Below are 22301 nucleotides of genomic sequence, written 5' to 3' on the forward strand. Positions count from 1 at the left end.
TGAGTGGTACAGAGTTGCGCTGTGCCAGCCATCCACTCTGAAGCACTCGCCTCTACTCCTAAGCCTGCTGCTCAGCCACATCTTTGCTTATCCATACTGCTGAGGTGTTGGGGGTAAGCACAGAAAACTGGCTGCTCTGGGTGACAGAGACTACCACTTTGGGAGAGGGCCCTTGGTTGGTGGGCAGATCACAAATGACAACCAATGCCAGCAAAAGTTGCCAACCCTGGGCTAAGCAGTTATTCCTTAGGTCAGATTTAAAAACAACAACCACGGACAGGATTTGAGCAAAATTCAGACATCTAGATCTAAGAATCCCTGCTCAGAGGTCACCTAACTTTTGGAGGCACCTGTACTTGCCAGACACTTCCCTTTTTGGACACAAGAGTCTAATCAGTCATTAGATAAAAATAAACAAGTCAACCCACAACAAAACAGCTAGGCACCCTAGCCACACATCAGTGACTCTCAGCCTTTTTTTTTTTTTTTTTTTAACTTGTAGGACCCTCATTAGACTCGAGGCATCTTTCCATAACTATTTTGAATTGAGTGGCACCCAATCTCAGAAACTATTTTATGTATTACAGTGCTTACCCACTGCTAGAGAGGCCAGATAGTGGGGGTGGGGGACTGGCAGGCAGGAACAGGCCTGAGCCTATGCTTACCTGCTTAGCTTATCTTCTCACACCCCACATCACCCTGCAAAGGATCTGGTGGCATCCAAGGTTGCCACAGCACCTGGACTAAGAATCACTGCACTGTGGCTAAGACTTTCTCATACATGATTTTGGCATAATGAATTGTGCCATGCCCATTCCACTCATTTTTACCGTCTCCCGAGAGAGAGATTTGCTAGGATACAGCACCCAATGAAAGCAGTTACACTAATCAGCTCCAAGCAGAGCTAATTAGCCTGCCTGCAGCATTGTATGAATGCAACAATGTATTCTCCAGAAGGGCAGCCCTTCCTCTTTTCCCTTCCCTTCTCCCCCCACCCCAGCACCACACTAATTGGAACCAGTTGTGCAGACCAGGGTTATCAAACATATGGCTCATGGGCCAGATCCAGGACATGGAGCTGCATAATCTGGCCCTGTTGACCCATGTGCTGTGCTAGATTGACCCCTCATGGCACTCCCTGAGGCTGGGTTCCAGACTGCACCACCCATGGTACTCACTAGGACTGGCGCTAGGTTGCACTGCCCACTGGCCCAGGCAGGATCAGGCATACAAACAGGAGGTCCATGGGCTGATCCAGACTGTGGACCAGTCCCATACCACTCACCCAACCTGTGAGGCCAGATGAGTTTGACACCTCTGGTGTAGACTATCTGTGGTTCTAAAGATCTTGGGCACCCAGGTTTGAATATCAAAATTTGCTTTAGTCTTCTCTAATCAGCATGTAGGTTCACCCATCCAAGGCACATAGCTTATCACTAGTGCTGTCTAGGGAGTCTAACTCTACAGTTTAAGGTGTCTGGACCCCCAGAGGCCTACTAGTTAAGCCTAAGCCCTTTTTGGGGGGAACAAGACCTTGAATCTGTTGATATACTGCTTTGCTTACATGTATATTGTTGTGCGTAACACACCATAGGTCCCAATTTGCTGCCTTATGTTTGCATTAAAACAAACATCAGTTATCTGCATATGGATTAAATGCATCACTTAAGTAGAGAGGAACTCTGCAGCGTCCCCTGACCATAACGGGTGCAGGGGGAATGGCCATGGAGTGCCCAGTGGCTGGTCACATTGAATAACTCAACTCCCTTTAATTACAAAACGTTTAAAACTGACTAGTGCCATCAATTAATTTCAAGGTTTCTAAAGCCATCCTGAACTGACTAGTTTCTGAAACGGATCTTCAAGAACTCCTGGTGCTCTGGTAAAGTGCCCAAAGACTGGTGCCTATCTTCAAGATAGGGAAGAAAGTGGATCCGGCAAACTACAGGCCCATCAGCCTGTCCTCTATCCCGGGGAAGGCCTTAGAAAAAACTAACAAAGAGGCCATTCTTAATGGACTGGCTGATGGCAACATCCTGAGGGATAGCCAGCATGGGTTTGTTGAGGTTAGGTCTTGCTTGACCAATCTTATTTTCTTTTATGACCAGGTTACCTATCACCTGGACAAGGGAGAAGAGATCGATGTCATATACGTTGACTTTAAAAAAGCCTTCGATCTGGTATCCTATGATCATCTCTTGGCAAAACTGGCCAACTGTAGGCTCGGGTCCACCATGATCCGCTGGCTGAGGAATTGTCTCCATGGTCAGACCCAGAGGGGGGTGGTTAATGGAAGTCAATCATCATGGTGCCCTGTGACCAGTGAGGTCCCTCAAGGCTCTGTCCTTGGACCTGTATTGTTCAACATCTTCATTAACAATGTGGACACTGGAGTCAGAAGTGGACTGGCCAAGTTTGCTGATAATACCAAACCTTGGGGTAAAGCATCCACACCTGAGGACAGGAGGGTGATCCAGGCTGACCTCAACAGGCTCAGCAAATGGGCGGATGAGAACCTGATGATGTTTAACACCGAAAAATGCAAGGTCCACCACCTTGGGAGGAAAAACCTGCAGCATCCTTATAGGCTCAGCAATGGTACAGATGAACATGAGCCTTCAATATGATGCTGTGGCTAGTAAAGTGAGCAAAATGCTGGCTTGTATCCATAGATGATTCTCAAGCAAATCCCAGGACACCATTCTCCTGTTGTACTCGGCCTTGGTGAGGCCGCAGCTGAAGTACTGCATCCAATTTTGGGCTCCACAATTCAAAAAGGATGTGGAGAAGCTTGAGAGAGTGTAGAGGAGAGCCACAAGCATGATCAGAGGTCAGGAAAACAGACCTTACAACAACAGGCTGAGAGCTATGGGACTCTTCAGCCTGGGAAAGCGCAGGCTCAGGGGTGATCTGATGGCCACCTATAAGTTTATAAGGGGTGTCCACCAGGATCTGGGGGAACGTTTGTTCACCAGAGCACCCCCAGGGACAACAAGGTCGAATGGTTATAAACTACTGCAAGACCATTTCAGGCTGGACATAAGGAAGAATTTCTTTACTGTCCCAGCCCCCAAAGTCTGAAATAGCCTGCCACTGGAGGTTGTTCAAGACCTACAATGAACGCCTTCAAGAGAAAATTGGATGCTTATCTTGCTGGGATCCTATGATCCCTGCTGACTTCCTACCCCTGGGGCAGGGGGCTGGACTCGATGATCTTCCAAGATCCTTTCCAGCCCTAATGTCTATGAAACTATGAAATCTATGAAATTTGGAGGGTGCTATTAAAGGCATGAGGTGCTCCGAGAAACAAGGTAAGGAGCCTTAATGAGGTGCAAAAAGCATAGAAAAGGTTGTTCTAGTAGTTAAGTAGCAGTGCTCAACACAGACTTTGGATAAGAACATGCTCTAGGTAAGAGCAGCACTCACCACGCACCTAAATGGAGCACGCTATACAACGCAAGATTTCTGCAGCAGACAAAAAAGTTACAAGTTACTCGTTCACTAGCAACATAGTTATAGCTCTGCTTCAAAAACATTTCTTACATCAGCAGTGACAAGAACTTTTAAATCATCTTCCAGACAATGATTACAACATCTCACGGCCCTTTACAGCTCAGTCCTGCACCCGTGAAATAAGAGAGACAGAAAAAAAGAGAGAAGGGGGGGAGGGTAAACATGGGGAGGGTAAACGTCCCTGACCTGAGAAGGCAGGTACCTTTGGCTCCAAACCAGGGATGGATGGGGTTTGAGAGGGAGGGGAGGGTGAGGCGTGCATTTGCTTTGATTTCTCCTGCACCCAAACTTTAAAACCAAATGCCGGGGAGTGGCATTTCCATCCAGGAAGCCCTGAAGACATCAACGTCAATTGACTTTATGGCTCATTAGAATCTATGTGGCTTGTGCTAAAACATTTAAACATAATTAATCTAAATATCCCAATGCTGCAAGCATAGTTTCTCTAACTAAACTTGGGATATTGCATTTGTAGGGTTTCCATTGTGCTTTTCCTTCAACGAACAAGAGGCACCTGCTTAAGCGGTAAGAGGACTGAGCACATACAGGACAAATCCTTCACCCACTTACTGGACTTGGGGTGAAAGTAACCGAGCGAGCTGAGCCGCACACACACGGAGGTGAGCCAAACCATGCGCTGCCTCTCCATGCTCGGAGAAGCTTCTTCTCCCTCATTCCCAAGGGCTTCTTCAGCTGCCCTGTTGCTGGCTTCTCTTTTCCTCAGCTGCTCATCTTGCCTCGTTCTCTCCTTCCAGCTCGTATCGCCTCCCAGCGGTTGACAACCTTCTGCCCTCGTGAACAGCTTGCACATTGCACTGTTCAAACCATCCTTTCTCTCGCAATTTTGCCATCTGTTACCCACCGTTGGCAACATCCCTCTTTTGTTTCGCAGCACTGCGGACTGTTTTCAGTTTGAGCTCAAACCCTTAATTCAGATGCGGCAATGTGATGCGAGAGCAGAAACGACAGACAGCGAAGTCCTGGCGGCACGGTCGAGGCCCTCAACAAGGCTCCATGTTGTAGGACCAAACCGCATTAGACAAGCGCGCTTACCTGCAAGCACTCGGGACCGACACTAGCCCTGCCTCGCTTGCTGCTCTAGCAAACAAGCCAACCTGCCTTCGCGCAAGCGACGGTTTCTCTTGGGACCAACACCGTACCTAGACTCCCCGCGGCCCTGCGCCAACTTTTAGTATCAGCCTCCGTTTACTAGAGATAATGCTAATACTAATCATCATTCTTATTATTTTCATTTCCTGGCCCCCTTCCTGCCCGGGCCCACTTCACCCATGCCCGTGTTGGCCCCGGCACCAAACCCCTCCAGCTCCTCGCGAACCCCCCCCCCCGCGGGTCGCTCTACACGTGACACAGCAGCCCCCTCCCTTTTCCAAGCCCCGCCCCCTTCTTTCTCACGTCATAAGCAGCGGTCACCCGTGGCAACGCCTCTGAGGTGGAAAGTTGAGGGAGTCCCTCTCTACACCGCTACCGACGGCGCGCGGGGAACGGCGGGACCGGGCGAGCGGCGGTGTCCATGGCAGCGGCCCGGGAGGCGCATGCGTACTGCGAGCAGGCGGCACCCGGAAGGTGGTGCCTGAGGCCGCCATGTCGGTGCCGCTGCGGGAGGCCACGCAGCGGAGGCTGGCGCGGTTCGCACAGCTCCGAGGTAGCCCCCGAGGCCGGCGGGAAGGGGGAGCTGGGAGCGCTCCGCCCAACCCCGCCCCTGACACACGTTCGGTTTGTTGCGCGATTGACTGGAGCGCTGCGCAGGGCCCGCTGCCGCCGGGCCGCACGTAGCAGCTGGGAAAGGGGGGGGCCCGCTACCCAGGCGGGGCTTGAGAAGCTGTAGCCGCCCTAGGGGGTTTCTTGCCAGCTCCTGTTTGAATGCAGCCTTTAGTGCAGAGCAGGGGGCATCGCAGCCTCCCTTGGGGGCGGCGGGTGGCCATGGAGCACCCAGTGGCTTGAATCTAGGCCAGGGACGCAGAGGCTGCACCTGCCACTCCTGGTTTTTGAAGGCTTGGTTTCTCCAGCACCACTTCCTTAGTCAGCCAGAGATCTTGCAACAGGACAGGGTGTCCACCTTGGGGTGCCTGCGGGCTGGGGGTGTCACGGGGCTGGTCTGCAGGCTGGATGGGGCCCACGGACTTTCCTGCCTCTCTTGTCTTCCCTCCACCCCACCCGTGCCAGACCCAGCATGTGCTCTGGGACCCACTGGCACAGACCGCTTGTCCAGAACGCAGCGCCAACGCCAGCTGGTCTGGGACTGCGCCACATGTGATGCCGCTCTTCCTTCACTAGTCCAGGACTGTGCCACATGTGGCGCCTGCTCAAGCTGGTTCTTCTGGACTGGCTGGAGCAGATGCTGAATACTCCTCGTGCCCTGGATCGGCCGGGGTGGAGGACACTATGCAAGGTAGTCCCAGAGCAGCTAGAGCAGGTGCCCTGTGTTGTGTGAATCCCTGAGCAGCTGCTGCTTGCATCCCAGGCCCTGCGTGTGGGGTCAGTATGCAAGTCAACTCGGACTTGGAGACTGGCTCGTTTTGTGGGCCATATCTTTGACATCTCTGCTACAGACTAGTGGATTTTAGATTCTGGAAAAAGGGTATCTTTTACTGTTGCAAAGAACTCAGAAAGACCGTAACAGGTCAGAATATTTTTAACACTATGGATTCTTAGTTGACATCTCTGGGTTTATCTTGTTTACACACATCAAAGTGTTAATGTTGCATGATACCACACAGCCACCACGCTGTGGTTGAGAATCAGTGTAATGAAATGTGTCAGTAACTTCTGTCAACAAAATATTGCTACTCATTGGTTAGCATACTTTTCTTCAAATAGGTAAAACTACTTGCACTGGAGAATTCTGGGATGTTGTCGTCATTACAGCAGCTGACAAAAAACAGGAATCTGCTTATCGGAAGCAATTATCAGAAAAGTTGAGAAGAAAGGAGCTCCCACTTGGAGTAGATTATCATGTTTTTGTGGACCCCCCTGGACAAAAAATTGGTTGGTATTTCATTGTCAGTTGTATGTTTGCTACAGAGCAGTACAGTCAAAGACATTTTTAATGTTGCCAGACCTTGACTCCTTATTAATATATTTATTAAATGCTTAATAAGTTTATAAATTTCCCAGATTATAGAGCCACGAGGTACCAGTGTAATCATGTAGTATGATGTCCTCCATAGGCTGGCTGTAAGGCTTCCTTGAAATCGTTCCAGTCTGAGTTAAAGTATTTCTCAGAGTAAGATCACATATCAGTTTTAAAAGATGCCAGTAGTAGAGTCCAGTGTTCATTCTGCAACACTCAGTAAAGTTTATTGTTTAAGTTTGCAATTTAATTTGATTCATTTTTAAACAGATAACATTTGCTCATTCTGGTTAAGTGTTATGGCAACAGTTAAGGATTTATGGAATGGTGTTTAAGTTGAATTATGTGAATTAAATCACAAATTAATGTCCCAGTAGTATTAGATAATGTCTTGGTTGGGTTCAAGTGTATAACAGTCACTATTCTTGTGTGGTGGTCTTTTGGATTTTATATCAGTAGGTCTGTTAATTTGTCTCTGTAATGTGTATGTCATGGTGATTTAGACTGAGAATATGTTAGTAGTACATTGTATGGTAAGTGTAGAGTACAGAATATAGTTTATTCCAATTTCATATGCATTAGTAGTAGATTCATGATGGTGTAGAATTAAAATCTCTGCATCTAAGAGATCTATAGTAGTGAATGTATATCAAGAATCCTAGTTACTAAAATGTTAGTGTCCTCTGTAAACTTTCATCTGAGACATGTATTTAGAAAGTAGCTAATCTGATTATTCCATCTACAATGCAAAATTATTTGCAAATATTATTTTATTAATTAAAATATTTTAAGATAGAGGAGCATAGAAATTACCCAGATACTGTTGCAGTGTATATTTTCCCTTCACACAATGTAAATGTCAAAAAGGACCACTGAAAACTTAATAAAATTCATTAGTGAAATTTTATATGGCAGGTCTCCTGTAAGAGTCAGTTTTTATAGCTGAATTATGACCGTCTCAAAATGACAACAAACTTTTTAATGATACTGCTGTTCCTAGGATGAATTGGAGAGGGAATGTGTTATTTTTCCAAGATTTCTCCACTTGAAGCACTATTCACAATGCGTGTAAGAGTTTCCTAAGACGATTGTCTTTCATTTTTCTTGTATATTTTGATCAACATCATTGAAGTAGAAATACTGTCCTTTCAGAGTGGTTTTTAGGCAATTTCAGATGAACATTGTTGTATCTGTTGCCACTCAGTTCTCTGAACCATGAAGGCAAGAGGTTTCATTTAAAAATTAAACTAATGTTTTAAAGCACATGAGGTCCACAGCTAAGCGTGCTGTTGCTCATCGTAGTACAGCAAGCTATTTCAGTTCAGCGTTTGGTACTGATTAGTGTTGCCGTATTCTCGTATGTTTGGCACGCTTATATTGCTATTGGTGACTTTCTTTTAAGTATGTATTCATATATATTCCAGGGAATGGTGGATCAACACTTCATGTTCTTCAGTGCTTGGAAGAGCTGTACGGTGATAAGTGGGCTTCTCTTACCATCATATTAATTCATTCTGGTAAATGATTTTCCTGTTTTAAAAAAAAAATTGTGGCACTACGATTACAGGTTTTTGTTTGTTTTTTTTTTATTGAAACATATGGTACTCATGGTGGAGAAACAGGCTGCCAAATGTTGCTTCCATTCAAAATTAATCTCAAATATGGTTTATTTGGTAATTTACTACCATCTGAGTGTAGATTGAGAGTTTTCCAACTCTTCCAGTTAAAAAGATCTAAAAATGCTGTGAAACGGGACCCAAGGGTTTTCAGAAGAGAAGAAAAACTTGTCACCATTCAACAGCCCAGTCCATAGGTGATGCGTAGGGAAGGCACAGGGGGACACATGCCCCTCCCTGAAATTGGCCCTTACTGGCCAGGGAATGGGGAGTGCCGGCTGGTGCCCTGCCTGAAAAATACTGGTGGCACTTCCGGTTTCCCACTGGTGCTTCCGGGGTTGGCAATCAGCCACTGGGGGACCACCCCCTTGGTCGGCGATCAGCCACTGGTGCCTCCTCAGCCAGGAAGCACCCGTCCATCGCCCATGGCCCAATCCACCAAGCTGCTGCTTGTTTGGCTTATCTATGATTTGAAATGGCAAACGAGATTTCTACTTACATGTTGCAAGAAGTGAATAGCATTCACTTTCTGATGCTATATGTCTTTGCAGATTTTTAGGGAAACACAGAAAATAAATAAAATAAAAGCATGACTAGCTTAGAAAAGGACAGAAGAATGGGAAATCATACGTACCCACTCCAGCAGAGAATGGGAGTAATTTGGTTCATCATTTTTATTCAGGGACCTTTTTCCTACTTCTGCTACAAATTATAGAAGATGAAGTTGGTTATAATTAAGAAAATACCTCTTTAATGCATGCCTTCTTTTAGACAAGATCAGGATTGAAATTAGTATCCATCACTAGAAATTTCTGAAAGAGAATGACTGGTAGTTCGTTCTTTCTTTCTTTCCTTTTTGACACCATGCCTGGAATGCCACCATGCTTCTCCTTTATCCCTCAATGTATAGGTAAAATAGGCATTTTGATACTCATACACCTACCTAGTTCTTGCTAGTTTTGAATACAGATTCATGAGATCCTTACAGAGCAGTGTCTGGCATATATAATAATAAAACTTCTATTTTTTTTTTTTTTCTTAGGTGGTTATAGTCAGCGTTTACCAAATGCAAGTGCACTGGGAAAAATTTTCACAGCTTTGCCTTTTGGCACCCCTGTTTACCAGATGTTGGAACTTAAACTGGCAATGTACATTGATTTTCCCACCCATATGAAACCAGGAATTCTCATTACATGTGCAGATGATATTGAACTTTATAGCACTAGTCATCAAGTAATCAAGTTTGATAAGCCTGGATTTACTGCTTTAGCTCATCCTTCAGATTTGACAGTTGGTACCACTCATGGAGTATTTGTTTTGGATCCATCCAGTTTGTCAGAAGAGGGAGAACTTGAATATAGATTTTGTCATCAATTCCTACATAAACCTAATATTGAAAGGATGCATCAGTCTGGCGCAGTACTTGTAAAGAGGAATGTTTCTCAAGTAAACTCTGAAGAACGCCATCACTCAAAAATGGACTTTGAGTATGTGTACACTGACAGTTTATTTTACATTGATCATAGCATTGCCAAAAAATTGCTAGCATTTTATAAGCAGATGGAAACACTTTGCTGTGAAATAGATGCATATGGTGACTTTCTACAGGCTCTGGGACCTGGAGCAACTCAAGATTATATAAAAAACACAGCTAATGTCACAGAAGAAGATTCACAGTTAATAGAAGTAAAACAGAAACTATTTTCTCTTCTTAAAGGAACAGCACTTAATGTTATAGTCTTAAACAATTCCAGATTCTATCATATTGGGACTACTAAAGAATATTTATTTCATTTCACTTTTGGTAGCCAACTTAAATTAGAGCTTGGCTTACAATCTAATACATTCAGCATCTTCCCAGATAAAACAGAAAATTCTGACAAATCAGCATGTATCATTCAGAGCATAATTGATGCAGGATGTTCTATAGCACCTGGCTCTGTTATTGAATACTCCAGGCTAGGACCCGAAGTTTCGATAGGGACAAACAGCATTGTAAGTGGTTCTTGCATAAATTCTAAAGCAGACATTCCATCAAACTGTTTTTTGGGTTCATTAAGTGTCAGGATTAATGGAAACCTAATGTATGTGAGCATGGTGTTTGGTGTTGAAGACAACTTGAAAAAGAATGTGAAACATTTTTCAGGCATACATTCACTTCAGTTTTTTGGAGTCACTTTACTACAATGCTTGGATCTCTGGGACCTGAAGTTGTCAGACCAACTCTTCTCTGGTGACAAGACAAGCTTAGGCTTGTGGACTGCTCGGATTTTTCCTATTTGTTCTACTTTAAGTGATTCAGTTAGAATGTCATTAAAGATGTTAAATGCTGTGCAGCACAAGTCAGCTTTTAAATTGAATGGCTTTAAGCTCCTGTCTATTGAAGAAATGCTCTTTTACAAAGACGTGGAAGACATGTTGAAGTTTAGGCAGGAAATTTACAAAGAAATCAGTCTGCAAAGACAAAAAGAGAAATCTGATTTGTAGAAGCACAGTAATTGTACACTTTGGCAGTCTTTAATTTGAGGATGATTGGTTGCTTTCAAGCTTGTAGAACCTAGAAGGAAAAAGTACACAGAATTTTTTTTTCTGGTTGTATTGAAGTAGAAATAATGAAATTGCATTAACAGCGTTATTGTAGCATAACATTAATAATGCAAAAATGCAGATAAACTATTCTTTTGATGAAAGAATTAATGAAATATTTCAAATCTTTGAAAACACTAAGAGGCAAATATTCTTGTAGTGTCCATTGTTATGTATTTTTAGGTTTTTCTTAATGAGACTGTGGAATAGAACATGTTAATTAAACATTTGATTGAAAAACTACTTAAAACTTCTTCAGAATACAGTGTTGGCTCCATCAACCTGGTGTTGCATAGCATTGATTCACCTTTCTTTGCATGCTTCGCATTTTTAAAATTCTTGTTTCAGGAGGTAATTTTTTCTCACTTAAACAAAGCAAAGATAATTACATGAATAACTTTAAATCTGTTTAAAAGATTACTCATGAAAGTTTATTACAAGCTTGGAAGTATATGAGTATGTATATTCTTTTACAGCAAACCGATTTTTGTGAAATGGTTATGTTAAAGTACCTGAACAGCTGTAAAATTAAATAGCGAGTCACAAGAATTGACCTGGTATATGCCCTTCCCATTTCTGAATCATCTTATGTATGAAAGCATATGGTATTAAAGTATTTCCAAGTTACTGGGTGCAGTATAACTGGTGATCATATTGATGGAATTAAAATGTATTAATTTGTTTCTCTTGGATCCCATCAAAGTATAAAGAAACAAATGTGATTGTTCTTATCTATTTTTAAATTATTTTTGAGTGAAAGGTCATTATAATTCATAGTTGTAATAATATTTAGTGAAATGCTTGCCCTCAGGAGGACACAGAATTCACTTTTAAGCATTAGTTAGCTGATAATTTGGTTATGGGGTGATCAGCATTGTGTTCCTCCAGGACAGAGGGCTGTTAAGAATCACACGAATGCCTATATCCCTGACTATTGTGTACTGGACTATAAACATAAGGTCTCATTAGTGTGATACTGATTTGTTTTTTATTCTCACTTCTGAAAATGAATGTTCTGCACAGTAATAGCAGATTGGTAACTTCTAGCAGCTCTACCCTAAAGTTAGTTCTATAAAATAACACACATTAGCTTTACTTCTATATTTTTCTTTAAAGCTTTCCTTCTGATTCTTCCTTTGGATACAGATGATCTGCTTTGCAGTAGATAAATATGCGTACCATTGTTGAGCTGTTGTACTAGTATGGTCACAAAGGCAAACCATTTTGTTTCAATAAGAGTTCTCTAGTCTTCTCTTTATTCCCTCTAAAGCTTTTTCTTTTAAGTAACCCATTATGTACATAATCAGTGAACATTTTTCAGCTACAAGATTGAAAAGTGCTCACTCAGACTTTATAACAAGTTTCTTCTCAACTTTTGAATTCACATAACTCCAGATATTGCACTCTTTTCTAATCTTGTCACCAAAATAGCCACGTTTTATTTCTACTTCATGCTAGTTTTTAAGAATTTTTTTTTTTTTTTTTTTATATCCAAGTCTATAAGTTGAATACAAATTTAATGCATCTTTTCCCTCTTATTCAGCCTGCTGGTTTTGATGTCCTCTTACCACCTCTGAGCCTCCCTTTTTAAAGAGACTCATCTATAAATTGATCTGTCTTTCTTCCTCAAGATCTTTCTCAAGATCTCAAGATTTACTTTGGCTCCTCTTCACTCAGCCAGAACAACTTTTTATCTACTTCTTTTGAAGTGGGCTGATTTTAAGTGGTCTCTTTCAAAGGTATCCCATCTGGCTTCTAGCTTTGTATTCTTTTTTTAGCCCTTGTAGAGAGAAGATTCATTCATTTCTTTGTACCCTGGTCCCTTCTGGAACAAAGACTTCTAGGACCTAAATGCTCTCATTCCAGTTATCTGTATCCCTCAATGGTGTGTGAGTATCTCCCAGAAACCCATTTTGTGGTAACAGAACTTCAGTTCTTACAATAGATTTGGGCAAGTAGAACATCCTGGTTCAGTATCAAGTTTGAATACTACATTCTGGTAATCTCTTTACTAGCTTATATCCCAATGCATTCACTTGATGCCTCCAGTCTCTCTCCCATCAGATAATGTACTTTTCTGTCTATAATAATGTTTTACAATATTGATTAGTGGCACAATATACACGATGCTTAAAACGTTTTAAACACTCAGTCTCTTCTGAAGAAAATCTACCCATTTCCTTTATGACCTTACTAAATGCTGTAATAATTTTGAGTTCCTATAAACCTGATCATGGAATGGAAGTACCAGGAATTGTATTCTTTTTTAAGCTTGTTAAAGACTGTATGGGAGAAAATTGAGTCAAGTTAAAATGTGGAATTTGAGTTAAGAAGCCAAACCAGTGAGGAATTGTTAAAGTATTATCAGATTAAATTTTGGCATTACTCACAAAAACAAAATGATTGTGGGCTGTTAACTCTGTACTGAAATGTCTTGATGTCCACTACAAGGCATGCAATGTCCCACCACTATTTCCAAAATTGTTCCCAATATTCACCATGTAACGCTTGTGAGACACTATTCTATGTTCAATGTTTCTCTGCCTGAGTTATGGCTTTTGAGTGTGCATGTTCAGAAGTAGCAATAATGGTGCTAGAATGTAATGAAAGTGTAAGGATCAAGATCAGCTTCAAGTGAGAAATGGTGTTGAGCAACAATACATAGTATTATTTAAAAAATGGTCAAAAATTTATAAAATTAACCAAGAAAAAAATCAAGAAGTATCCTAGAATATGAAACATAATAGTATGGGTAGATATGATAGTATACAAGACACTCAATCTCATAGCATCCATCATGAAGTTATATAAAGCGTAGACTTTGTATCTTTAGTTGTAGGTCAAGCTCCCTTCAGAGAAGGTTTTCATGTTCAGTTGCCTTGTTGCTAGAAAGGAATGGAGAAAACGCAGTGGAAATAAAAACAGTGCTTGTACTCTTTTGACACATTTATTTTAAGAGGTTCCATAAACACAATGTACTGCTATCTAGTTTGATTGCTGAAAGTCATTTTAGCATGAATAAAAGACAGACATATAGTAGAGATTTGGGGAGTTGAAGGGAAAGTGCAGCTGGTAGGGGATGGGTTTGATTGATGGAGCATGCACTGCTGCACTTCTGAAAAGACTGTCAGCTGTGCTTCTCCAGACACTGAAGAGTGTAGAGGAAGTAGAATCCTGGTAGTTCTACCTCTACCTTACCTAGGCATGCCTTTCTTTGACTTGTAGAGTGGGTCATTGTGTGAGCCCACCTTATTCTCTGTGAAGATGCATTACCTAAGGAAACAAAGATCTCCCTTAGGTCTCCCCATGCACAAGTGGACAGACAATCTCTCCCAGAATATATGAATACAGATATGCTACATTTTTGCAATTCTATTCTAAATAATTACATGAGCTTCTCTGACTATTTCAGTTTCCTGAGCACAGAAGTTTTATACAGCCAGAAGGTATCTATTAGATCATGCTTCAGAGTTGAAGGTTGAAAATTGTGTGCGCGCGCACGCATAGATAAATAGATAACGCGTGTGTGTGTATGTGTTAGGCCTGTGCAAAGCGGCTATTATTTGCTTTGGATTCAGCTGATTTGGGGGACAGTGATTCAATTTGGTGATTTGAATCACTGTCCTGAATTGCTCCTGCTGAATCTGATTCAGAGATTCAGCTGTTGCCGAATCGGCAAAATCTCCAAATCACACAGGCCCTATCCCCCACCCACTCTCAATGGCTGCCCCGCCCACCCCAGTTCCCAGCTCCTTGGGGGAAAAAAGGCACCTCATTGGCTCCTGCCCGGTGGGGGGCAATCCCTGCTGCCCCTCACTGCCCTATGCTACATGAGCCCCCTGACTCCTGTCTGCTCTCCCTGCCACCCCACCCCCTCCCCGTGGCTGCCCTGTCCACCCCAGCTCCCAGCCTTTTTAAAAAAAAAAAAGCTCCACCTCGCAGGCTCCTGCCCGGCGGGTAAGCAATCCCTCCTGCCTGCCACTGCTCTGCACTGCACGGGGGGCTCTGCCATGAGCCCCCAGAAGCCTCAAAGCTGCTGCAGCAGCTGGTGAGTGGGTTTTTTTTTTTTTGTTTTGCTTTTAAAGGGCCAGGAGCTGGGGCAGCCATGGGGGGGGGGGGCTGGGAGAGTGGGTGGGGGGGCAGGGGGATCATGGCAGAGCCCCCCCACACAGTGTGGGGAAGCAGGGATCACCCCCCACCTGGCAGCAGCTGGTTAGTGGGGGCTTTTTTTTTTAGCAACTGGGAGCTGGGACAGGCAGGGCAACCATGGGGGGCAGGCTGGGGAATCAGGCAGGGGATGGGACCTGGCAGGAGTCCCCACATTGTCCCCTCCTCCAGCCTCCCCTCCCCCACCCCTATTTACCATCACAGGGCGTGTCCACACATGCAAGCACGTGCACTTGCAGCAGCTCAAATAGAAGCGGTGCAAATTTGAGCCAGAGCTATTTGCTTCAGCTCATGTGCTCAGACATACACTTTGTTGTGGAGCAAATGGTGCCCCTTAGTGCAAAATAATCCTGCCTGGCTTCTCCCAGATCTTCAGCCAGGGGGAGCTAAATCCCAGGACAAGCACCTGTGCTGTCCCCAGCAGTATAAAAAGCTGCCCTGTCCTGCCCCAACAGTATAAAAACCCACCCTGGCAAGTAGCTCAGGGCTACTAGCTCCCATGAGCTTCTGGGGCCCAGCCAATTGGTACCTGGGGACACTACCCCTTGTGCCAGCTGGACTGCTGAAACAACCCTGAGAGCTCCCTGCACCCTCTACCCACTGCAGCAGTCTGGCAGTGGGGGCTGCTGCCTGGCTGTGAGACTCGGATGGGGACTGCAGAGCCAGTAGAGGCCTCTGCCCCTCTGGGCCAGCTGCCAGTGGACTGTGGTTGCAAGGTTGGCCTTTGCGGCACTACTGCCATTTGTGCCCCCTGCCTGGCCACCTGGGCAGCTATTGCCTGGAAGATGTTCCAGGTGTGGTGGCCTGCTTTGAACTGTCAAAGCATGTCCTCCTGGCCCCATTTGTCCAGGAAGTCAGCCACAGCCAGATGGGTCCAAAGTGCCAGCTCTGAGCAAGCAGGGTCCTGCCACTGGCCTCACTAGCAGGAATTCTGGTGTTCCCTATTGGAAAACTGAAAAATCCCTGATAAAAAAATCCCCAATTCACTCTGTAAAATACCCCCAAATCCATGTTCCTCCAGAAGTAAAACAAAAAACCACTATAAAGAGAGAGAAAGAGTGAGACAGGGACAGCAATCAGTTGGACAATGTTTTATTGATATATCTTACAGTGTTAAAGCAAGTCTCTTATAATAATAAAGTGAACTCTAAATACATGTTTCATGAATTCATGAATACATGTTTTGCTGCACTCCCACAAGGCAGTGGCCCCCACACAAGTGGTACAGGCCCCCAACAGGGGATTCAGCCCCCACACAAGGGGTATGCCCCCCCAACATGGGGTTTGGCCTCCCAACAGGGCATTCAGCCCCCACACAAGGGGTATGCCCCCCAACGGGGACCAAATGGCCCTCACAGGGGCTACCACCCCCCTTGCAAGGCCCACATGCCCACCCCAGCCCCCCAATTGCTGCCCCACCTGGCCCCATCCCCCACCAGTTGCAACCCCCTAATGACTGCCCCACCCAGCCACACCCCCACTCCCCCAGACTCCCCAATGGCTGCCCCACCCAGCCTCACCCCCCCAACTTGCACCCCCAGGCCTCCATGGCTAACCCCACAACCCCAGGCACTATCATTTTTAAAAAAACAGAAAAAAAAACAGAAAAAAATGGGGAAAAAAGCCTCTGCTTACCTTAGAAGCGGGGGGGGGGGGCTTCAGGGCCTGGCAGAGCCCCCCGGAGCAGCACAGAGCAGCAGAGAGGCGGCTGGGGCTGCTGGGGTCTGTCACCCTGCCCCACACTGTGCGAGAGAGGCCCCAGTCAGCCAGACACAGCCAGATTGCAGGTAAGTGCAGGGGGGTGGGGAGTTGTTTTTTTTAAACTATGGGGTGGGGGGGATGGGGCCAGCCAGGGCAGGGGTCAGGGGCCTCAGGGGCTGGCAGGGGGAGGGGCCAGCCCCAGCAGGGGGAGGGAGCTTTGGGGGGGACGTGGGGGGAGGGGCCAGCCCCAGCATGGGTCAGGGGCCTTGGGGCTGGCGGGGGGAGGGCCCAGCCCTGGCTGGGGTTGCGGGGGCCTCTGGAGGGTTGGCGGGGGGGAGGGGCCAGGCACGGCAGTGGTCGGGGGGCTCTAGGGGAGTAGGCAGGGCCATCGCCCCCCCCATGGTCCCCTCCCCACTCCTCCAGCCCCCCCAACCCCTTACTCACTGGCACCAGAGTCCTGGGGCTGAAACATTCAGCCTGGCTGGCCGCGTGTTTCAGCATCAGGGCAAGGAACCAACCATAGAGATGCTCTGGCAGCCAGAGTATCTCCAGGGAGGACCCAGCCTCCGGTTGCCTCAGGGCATGGTCAAGGACATTACCCTGCCCTGCTTTCTTAAACATCGATTTTTTTAGATCCCTGGATAACATGTTTTTGTTCCTGCACGTGCCTGTTCCCCCTCCTCAAAGGGGTTTGAGGCGGGGCAAGAGGCACGTGTGCGCTCGTGTGGATGCGCCCACAGAGTTCAGGTCCAGCTCCCTGCTGCAGCCAGCAGAGACTGCCTGAATCACCGAAGCTCTCTGAATCTTTTCCAAATCAATACGGAGAGCTCAAATCGATTCAGATCTTTTAATTGGTCCCCTGATCCTATTTGGATTTGGAAATTTGGCCAGTGAATCGGGCCGAATCTCCTGTGAATCAAATCAGTACCCAAAGCTTCGCACAGACCTGACACTTGTGCGTGTGTTTATAATCCACATGGCTTCCTCTGCTTCCGCTAGTTAATTTTACAAACCGAACTGTTAATAATGAGAAAGAAAATAATTGTCCTCAACAGGGATTTCTTATTCAGTGGAGCCATTAAGTTCAGGTTGTTAGCAAACCTACTAGCGCACCTGTGCTATTGGGAGCTGGTCAGGTGCCGAGCTCAATGAAACTCATTGCAGTACTGGTATAACTTATTCAGATAACGTTACTCTGAAGCCTTCTGTTACAAAAGTGCATTCACAGATCTGTGCCTAATCTTTTATTTTCCCCTCAACTTGGTTCTTGTTCACTTTTAACTCAAGCAGCTTGAGGTAGGGACTTCAAAAACTGTTTTATGTGTTAACCCCCATAAAAAGTAGTAGATAAGCATAGTGTCATCTATTTGGTATCCTTAATTCTTTAGAGACCTATTCTGCCATCCTTTTGCATCCTGAATAGCATCCTTCTACAGCAGTATGATTGCCCATTCATATTGAATGCATCCTTTTATAGTAGTGTGATTGCCCATTAAAAATAAGAAGTATGGAGTCTTCATTCTCCTACTGGAGTATACAACCTTTGTAATAGTCATACCAACTGTGGACCAGCTTGTGACCAGATCTCGCCTGTGCAGAAGCATAAATAAGAAGTCACCCTCCTGGTTTCTCTCCTCTTACACTGTGCAGCTCTGCTGTAGGCATGAGATAGTAGCAGGCATTGTGTCTATTATTATGGAGGTGACAGTAGAGTGAATGAAGAGGGTCAGGGAGCATGTGGAAAAACCTGTATGTGGCTTCATTCTCCTTGTAATCTGGACCAGGTAGTGTTGGCCAATAACAGATTCCTACAGCAGAGAAGGAATAGTGCTCCTCATAATTGTTTTCCTCAAAGACCCCCAGCATGCTACTGCTTTGTGGTGTCCTTTCTTCTGGGCAAATAACACAAATGCTGCTGTGGTAATCTTTCTCACCCTGATAAGGGCAGTATTTGTATTTATTTATTTATTTGCGTTATATATCTCCTTTCCCAGAAGAGGCTTCAGAACACTGAAGTAAAAAACAAAATAACTATGCCAGGTAGATAAAAGTATGGAGCTATCATTAATTATAAACTTTCTGACACTCTTCAGACTTTATGCTGCTTAAGGAAACTAATGAAAAACCCAATTTTGTGATTCTCACCCAAGCTAGTAATATCTTCCCCTGTGACTTGTCACATTATCAATAGCTGAAACAGAGAAAGTCTTTACAGCTGTTGTCCTCTGCCCAGTTACCATGATATTGTTGTCTGTCATACAGTTTTATTCATGTTTATGAAATACGGCCTTTCATACAGACACAATATAATGCTTGGACACATGTTGATGCACAGTAACCTTTTCTATACAAGATCCTTTGTTTCGTTTTTAGTTTGTGTAGTTCAAATATTTGTAAAGTAGAATAGTTGTTCTAAACAGTTGTCTATATTAAATGCGTTGCATGTTTGGTTAAGCAAATGTTTCTTATGTCTACATAAGAATGCATGATAGACTTGAGCCATTTGTAGCTAAGCAAGATGTAAAAGATTTTTTTTTAATATTTCTCTCATCTCTGAATAGATTCCTAAAATATCTGCTACTTTTCCTTTGTGAACTAGCAAGGTATTTCACGTCCAGTCTCATTTAGCACGTCTCTGTAGCATGTCAATGCGTTGCCCTAAGAGGAAATAAAACATTTACATCTTGAGGCAGAGAACTTAATAAAAGAAAATCTTTTGTAATGGGGTAAACGTAGATTTCATTTGCTGGATGAGAAGGATTAGACTTCTTTAAAGGTTTGTGACATTTCATGATTGCTTTCTACACTGTGTATTTTGGCCTTGATCTTTTAGAAAGTAAATTTTGGTTGGTATTACTAGGTTTCCTTATATTACCACATATGGGCCAGAAATTCATATGGTTTTACAATATATCTAGTATTTAAGATGCAATCAAGTTTTGTATACATTTGAAAAACAATTCCGTAACAATCATTTACATAACCTGTAATTTCTCTTAATTTTTTATCGTGTGTGCACACAAAAAAAAAAAGCGTTAATTGTATCTACACATTTTAAAGACCAAATTGTGGATTTCTCACTCAAAAGTACTTGCTCATGTAAGCATCTATTAATTTAACTTCCACAATAGACAATTTTGGCTCAGTAACTCTGATGAACCCATAACTTGGTGTTACACTCCTTACTGACATTGAAATGATTGTGTCACAAAATTATGAGGTTACTACATTATTAAAACTGTGGTGGCAGGAGCCGCTCTCAGGGACCGGAAGTGGCTGTGACAAACTCCGATGCTCCGGGAGACAGACCTGGGGACCCGGCCCCCAAAAACTTAACTGAGAGGCAAGCCAGGCCACCAGGTGGGTCATGCGAGCTGCACCAGCTTTTCAAGCAGCTTTCAGTCAAGCTCAGTGGTGGCCAGCTGATGACGTCAGCCACAGCTGTCACCATGGGGGATTTAAAAACACTGGCAGAAGCCAGCAAGGAGAGAGGAGGCAGGAGGCAAGGAGATGAGCTTGCTGGAGTGTGACCCAGCTGATCAGTGATTACAAGGGACCCTGCCCCATAGAAAGGAAGTGCAGGTAGTGTCCGGGAGCCAGGCAAGGCTTGTTGACCCCACGCTCCCCAACAGCAAGCTTGGGGTCACTCACCATCATTAATGCCCAGGCAGGGTTTGTTCGACCCTGAGCCTGCGGAGGGCACCGCAGGTACAAGCCATGCACTGGGGTCTAATAGGACTGAAGAGTTGGAACAAAGAGCAGGCTATAACCACGAACCTGCACTGTGAACAGGGGCTGGTAGGAGGCTTGGGTCCCTCAGCTGAAGAAGAGAAGGCAGAACCACAGGCTGACACAGTGGCACAACAACTCTGACAGTTGGCGAGTGGACAGGGTGTAGGGGTGGCAGAGCCCCATGACCAACTGCAGCAAGGCAGTGAGTACTTCCCACCTACAGGTCTGGGTTTTGGACACCACTGAACCCCTCCTTTTCAAGTCGTGGCAGGTGAGTTGGGGGGAATCTGCCCCAGTGAACGGCAGGATACTCATGGTGCCTAACCGAGGTCACAACAAAAACAAAAGGATAAAACGAATTTTCAACTAGAAAACACTTTTATGGAGAAGGCTGATTAGCATGGATCCTGGTGTTCTCTGTTTAAAAATTGCAAGTTCCCTGATTAAAAGAAAACATAGAATTACAAATTATCTTATTAAAACTCCCAAACCCATGTTTTTCCATGATTAAAATGAAATGCCACTATATATATATTGGTATCAGTTGAACACAATATTTTATTGATATACAGGTTTCCTTTGATTTATGCGGGTTCTTTATATGCAAATTTGCTTTTGTGCAATGAGCATATTTAGACCCATAATTCATTATATGTGAGGTAAATTCACTCGTATGCAATCAGCATAGATGTTCCCCTTCCCCCCGCCCAAGCAGGTAAGTCTGTGGGGGGAGGGGAAAAGGCCATGGCCCCACTCACCCCAGCCCCAGCTGCAGCGGCCCCGGGAGTGGCCAGCACCAGCTACCTGCAGCTGCTGGGCTGCACTATGCTTCACCTGTCCCGCCCCCACCCCACCCCGCTCCCCACGCCTGGGCTCTGCTTGTTCACACTCACCTCTGCTCCTGGGCTGCACCATGCCCTGATGCAGGCAGCTGGTGTCGGCTGCTCCCAGGGCCACTCCAGCATGGACTGAGGTGAGTGTGGACAAGTGGAGCCCCGGACAGCACAGCACTCACCCCAGCCCATGCTGAAGTGGCCCCAGGAGCAGCCGACACCAGCTGTCTGCACCAGGGCACGGTGCAGCCAAGCAGCTACAGGCAGTTGGCAGTGGCTGCTCCCAGGGCCGCTGCAGCCAGGGCTGGGGTGAATGCTATTCTGCTCCCTCTGCTTTGCTGCCTTGTGCAGCCCCAGGAGCAACACCCCTCCCCCCGCCTCTTCTCTAGTCCCAGTCTCACTCCCTCCCTCCCTCCCTCCCTCACCACCATGGGAACCTATCCCTATTTGTTACATTGTAAAATGGGTTCACTTTATGCAAATTCAATTTATGTGCCATTCTTCAGGAATGCATGTACTGCATAAATCGAGGGAAATCTTTACTTACAATTTAAAGCAATTTGGAAGCCTACCAGTGCCCCAATTTCTATAATTAAAAAAAATTATAAATACCTATAAATGTTGGCATTTGATTTTGGGTTTTTTGTCATGGAAAATGAGAGCTACCCCTGCCCCCTTTGCTCACCAGGATGTGAGTCCAGCTGCAGCTATCCCCTCCTGCCCCGCCCCACTTTGTGGCGCTGAGCAGCCCTGATATTCCAGGGCCCTGACCTGTCCCTCAATCCCAACCCACAGCCCCCCAGCCTCGCTGTTGCCCTTCACTCCTGACCCACAGCCCCCTGGGTTCTGCTGGTGCCCCAAACTCCCCACTCCCAGCCTTCTTCCCCCATAGCTCCAGGGTCCACGGCCCCCTTGCCCCCCAGCAGCACCCAAGCCCCAACTGCTGCCCACAGGAGGAGGAAACTATGGCAGAGCAGAGCCCAACTCCTCCTCCCTCCACAGGTGGCATAGCTGGAGCAAAGCCCATTGTGGGGGTGGGCAGATGTGGGCTGCCCACTACAA

The 22301-nt window shown here is 45.3% G+C and overlaps 2 protein-coding genes across 4 annotated transcripts in view; one reads left to right on the top strand and one right to left on the bottom strand.

Moving 5' to 3' along the window:
* LOC102572637 (leucine-rich repeat and IQ domain-containing protein 3) overlaps positions 1-5013 on the bottom strand; it is a 68095-nt gene extending 63082 nt beyond the window's left edge. Inside the window, exon 1 of one of the 3 annotated variants that reach the window (XM_014593914.3) lies at positions 4927-5013. In XM_014593914.3, the coding sequence (XP_014449400.2) occupies positions 4927-4931 (5 nt within the window). In that variant the 5' untranslated portion in view covers positions 4932-5013. Of the gene's footprint in view, positions 1-4083; positions 4807-4926 lie in introns of those variants that run through there. The other 2 variants (XM_059727942.1, XM_059727943.1) reach the window with 2 other exon arrangements.
* An 82-nt stretch (positions 5014-5095) lies between these two features.
* FPGT (fucose-1-phosphate guanylyltransferase) lies at positions 5096-11433 on the top strand. The gene is made up of 4 exons (XM_006268960.4): positions 5096-5176; positions 6352-6519; positions 8029-8121; positions 9263-11433. The coding sequence occupies exons 1-4, from the start codon at positions 5116-5118 to the stop codon at positions 10705-10707; spliced, it is 1767 nt and encodes a 588-aa protein (XP_006269022.3). The 5' UTR covers positions 5096-5115; the 3' UTR covers positions 10708-11433.
* The last annotated feature ends 10868 nt before the right edge of the window (positions 11434-22301 follow it).

This window comes from Alligator mississippiensis, chromosome 5, assembly GCF_030867095.1.
Source record: "Alligator mississippiensis isolate rAllMis1 chromosome 5, rAllMis1, whole genome shotgun sequence".
NCBI classification, from domain to species: Eukaryota; Metazoa; Chordata; order Crocodylia; family Alligatoridae; genus Alligator; species Alligator mississippiensis.

Bases quoted from the DNA above. Each gene is read 5' to 3' on its own strand.
- FPGT (XM_006268960.4), top strand. From the start codon at position 5,116: ATGTCGGTGCCGCTGCGGGAGGCCACGCAGCGGAGGCTGGCGCGGTTC. The intron at 6,520-8,028 runs GTTGGTATTTCA...TATATATTCCAG, and splicing joins CCCCCCTGGACAAAAAATTG to GGAATGGTGGATCAACACTT. The intron at 8,122-9,262 runs GTAAATGATTTT...TTTTTTTCTTAG, and splicing joins CATCATATTAATTCATTCTG to GTGGTTATAGTCAGCGTTTA.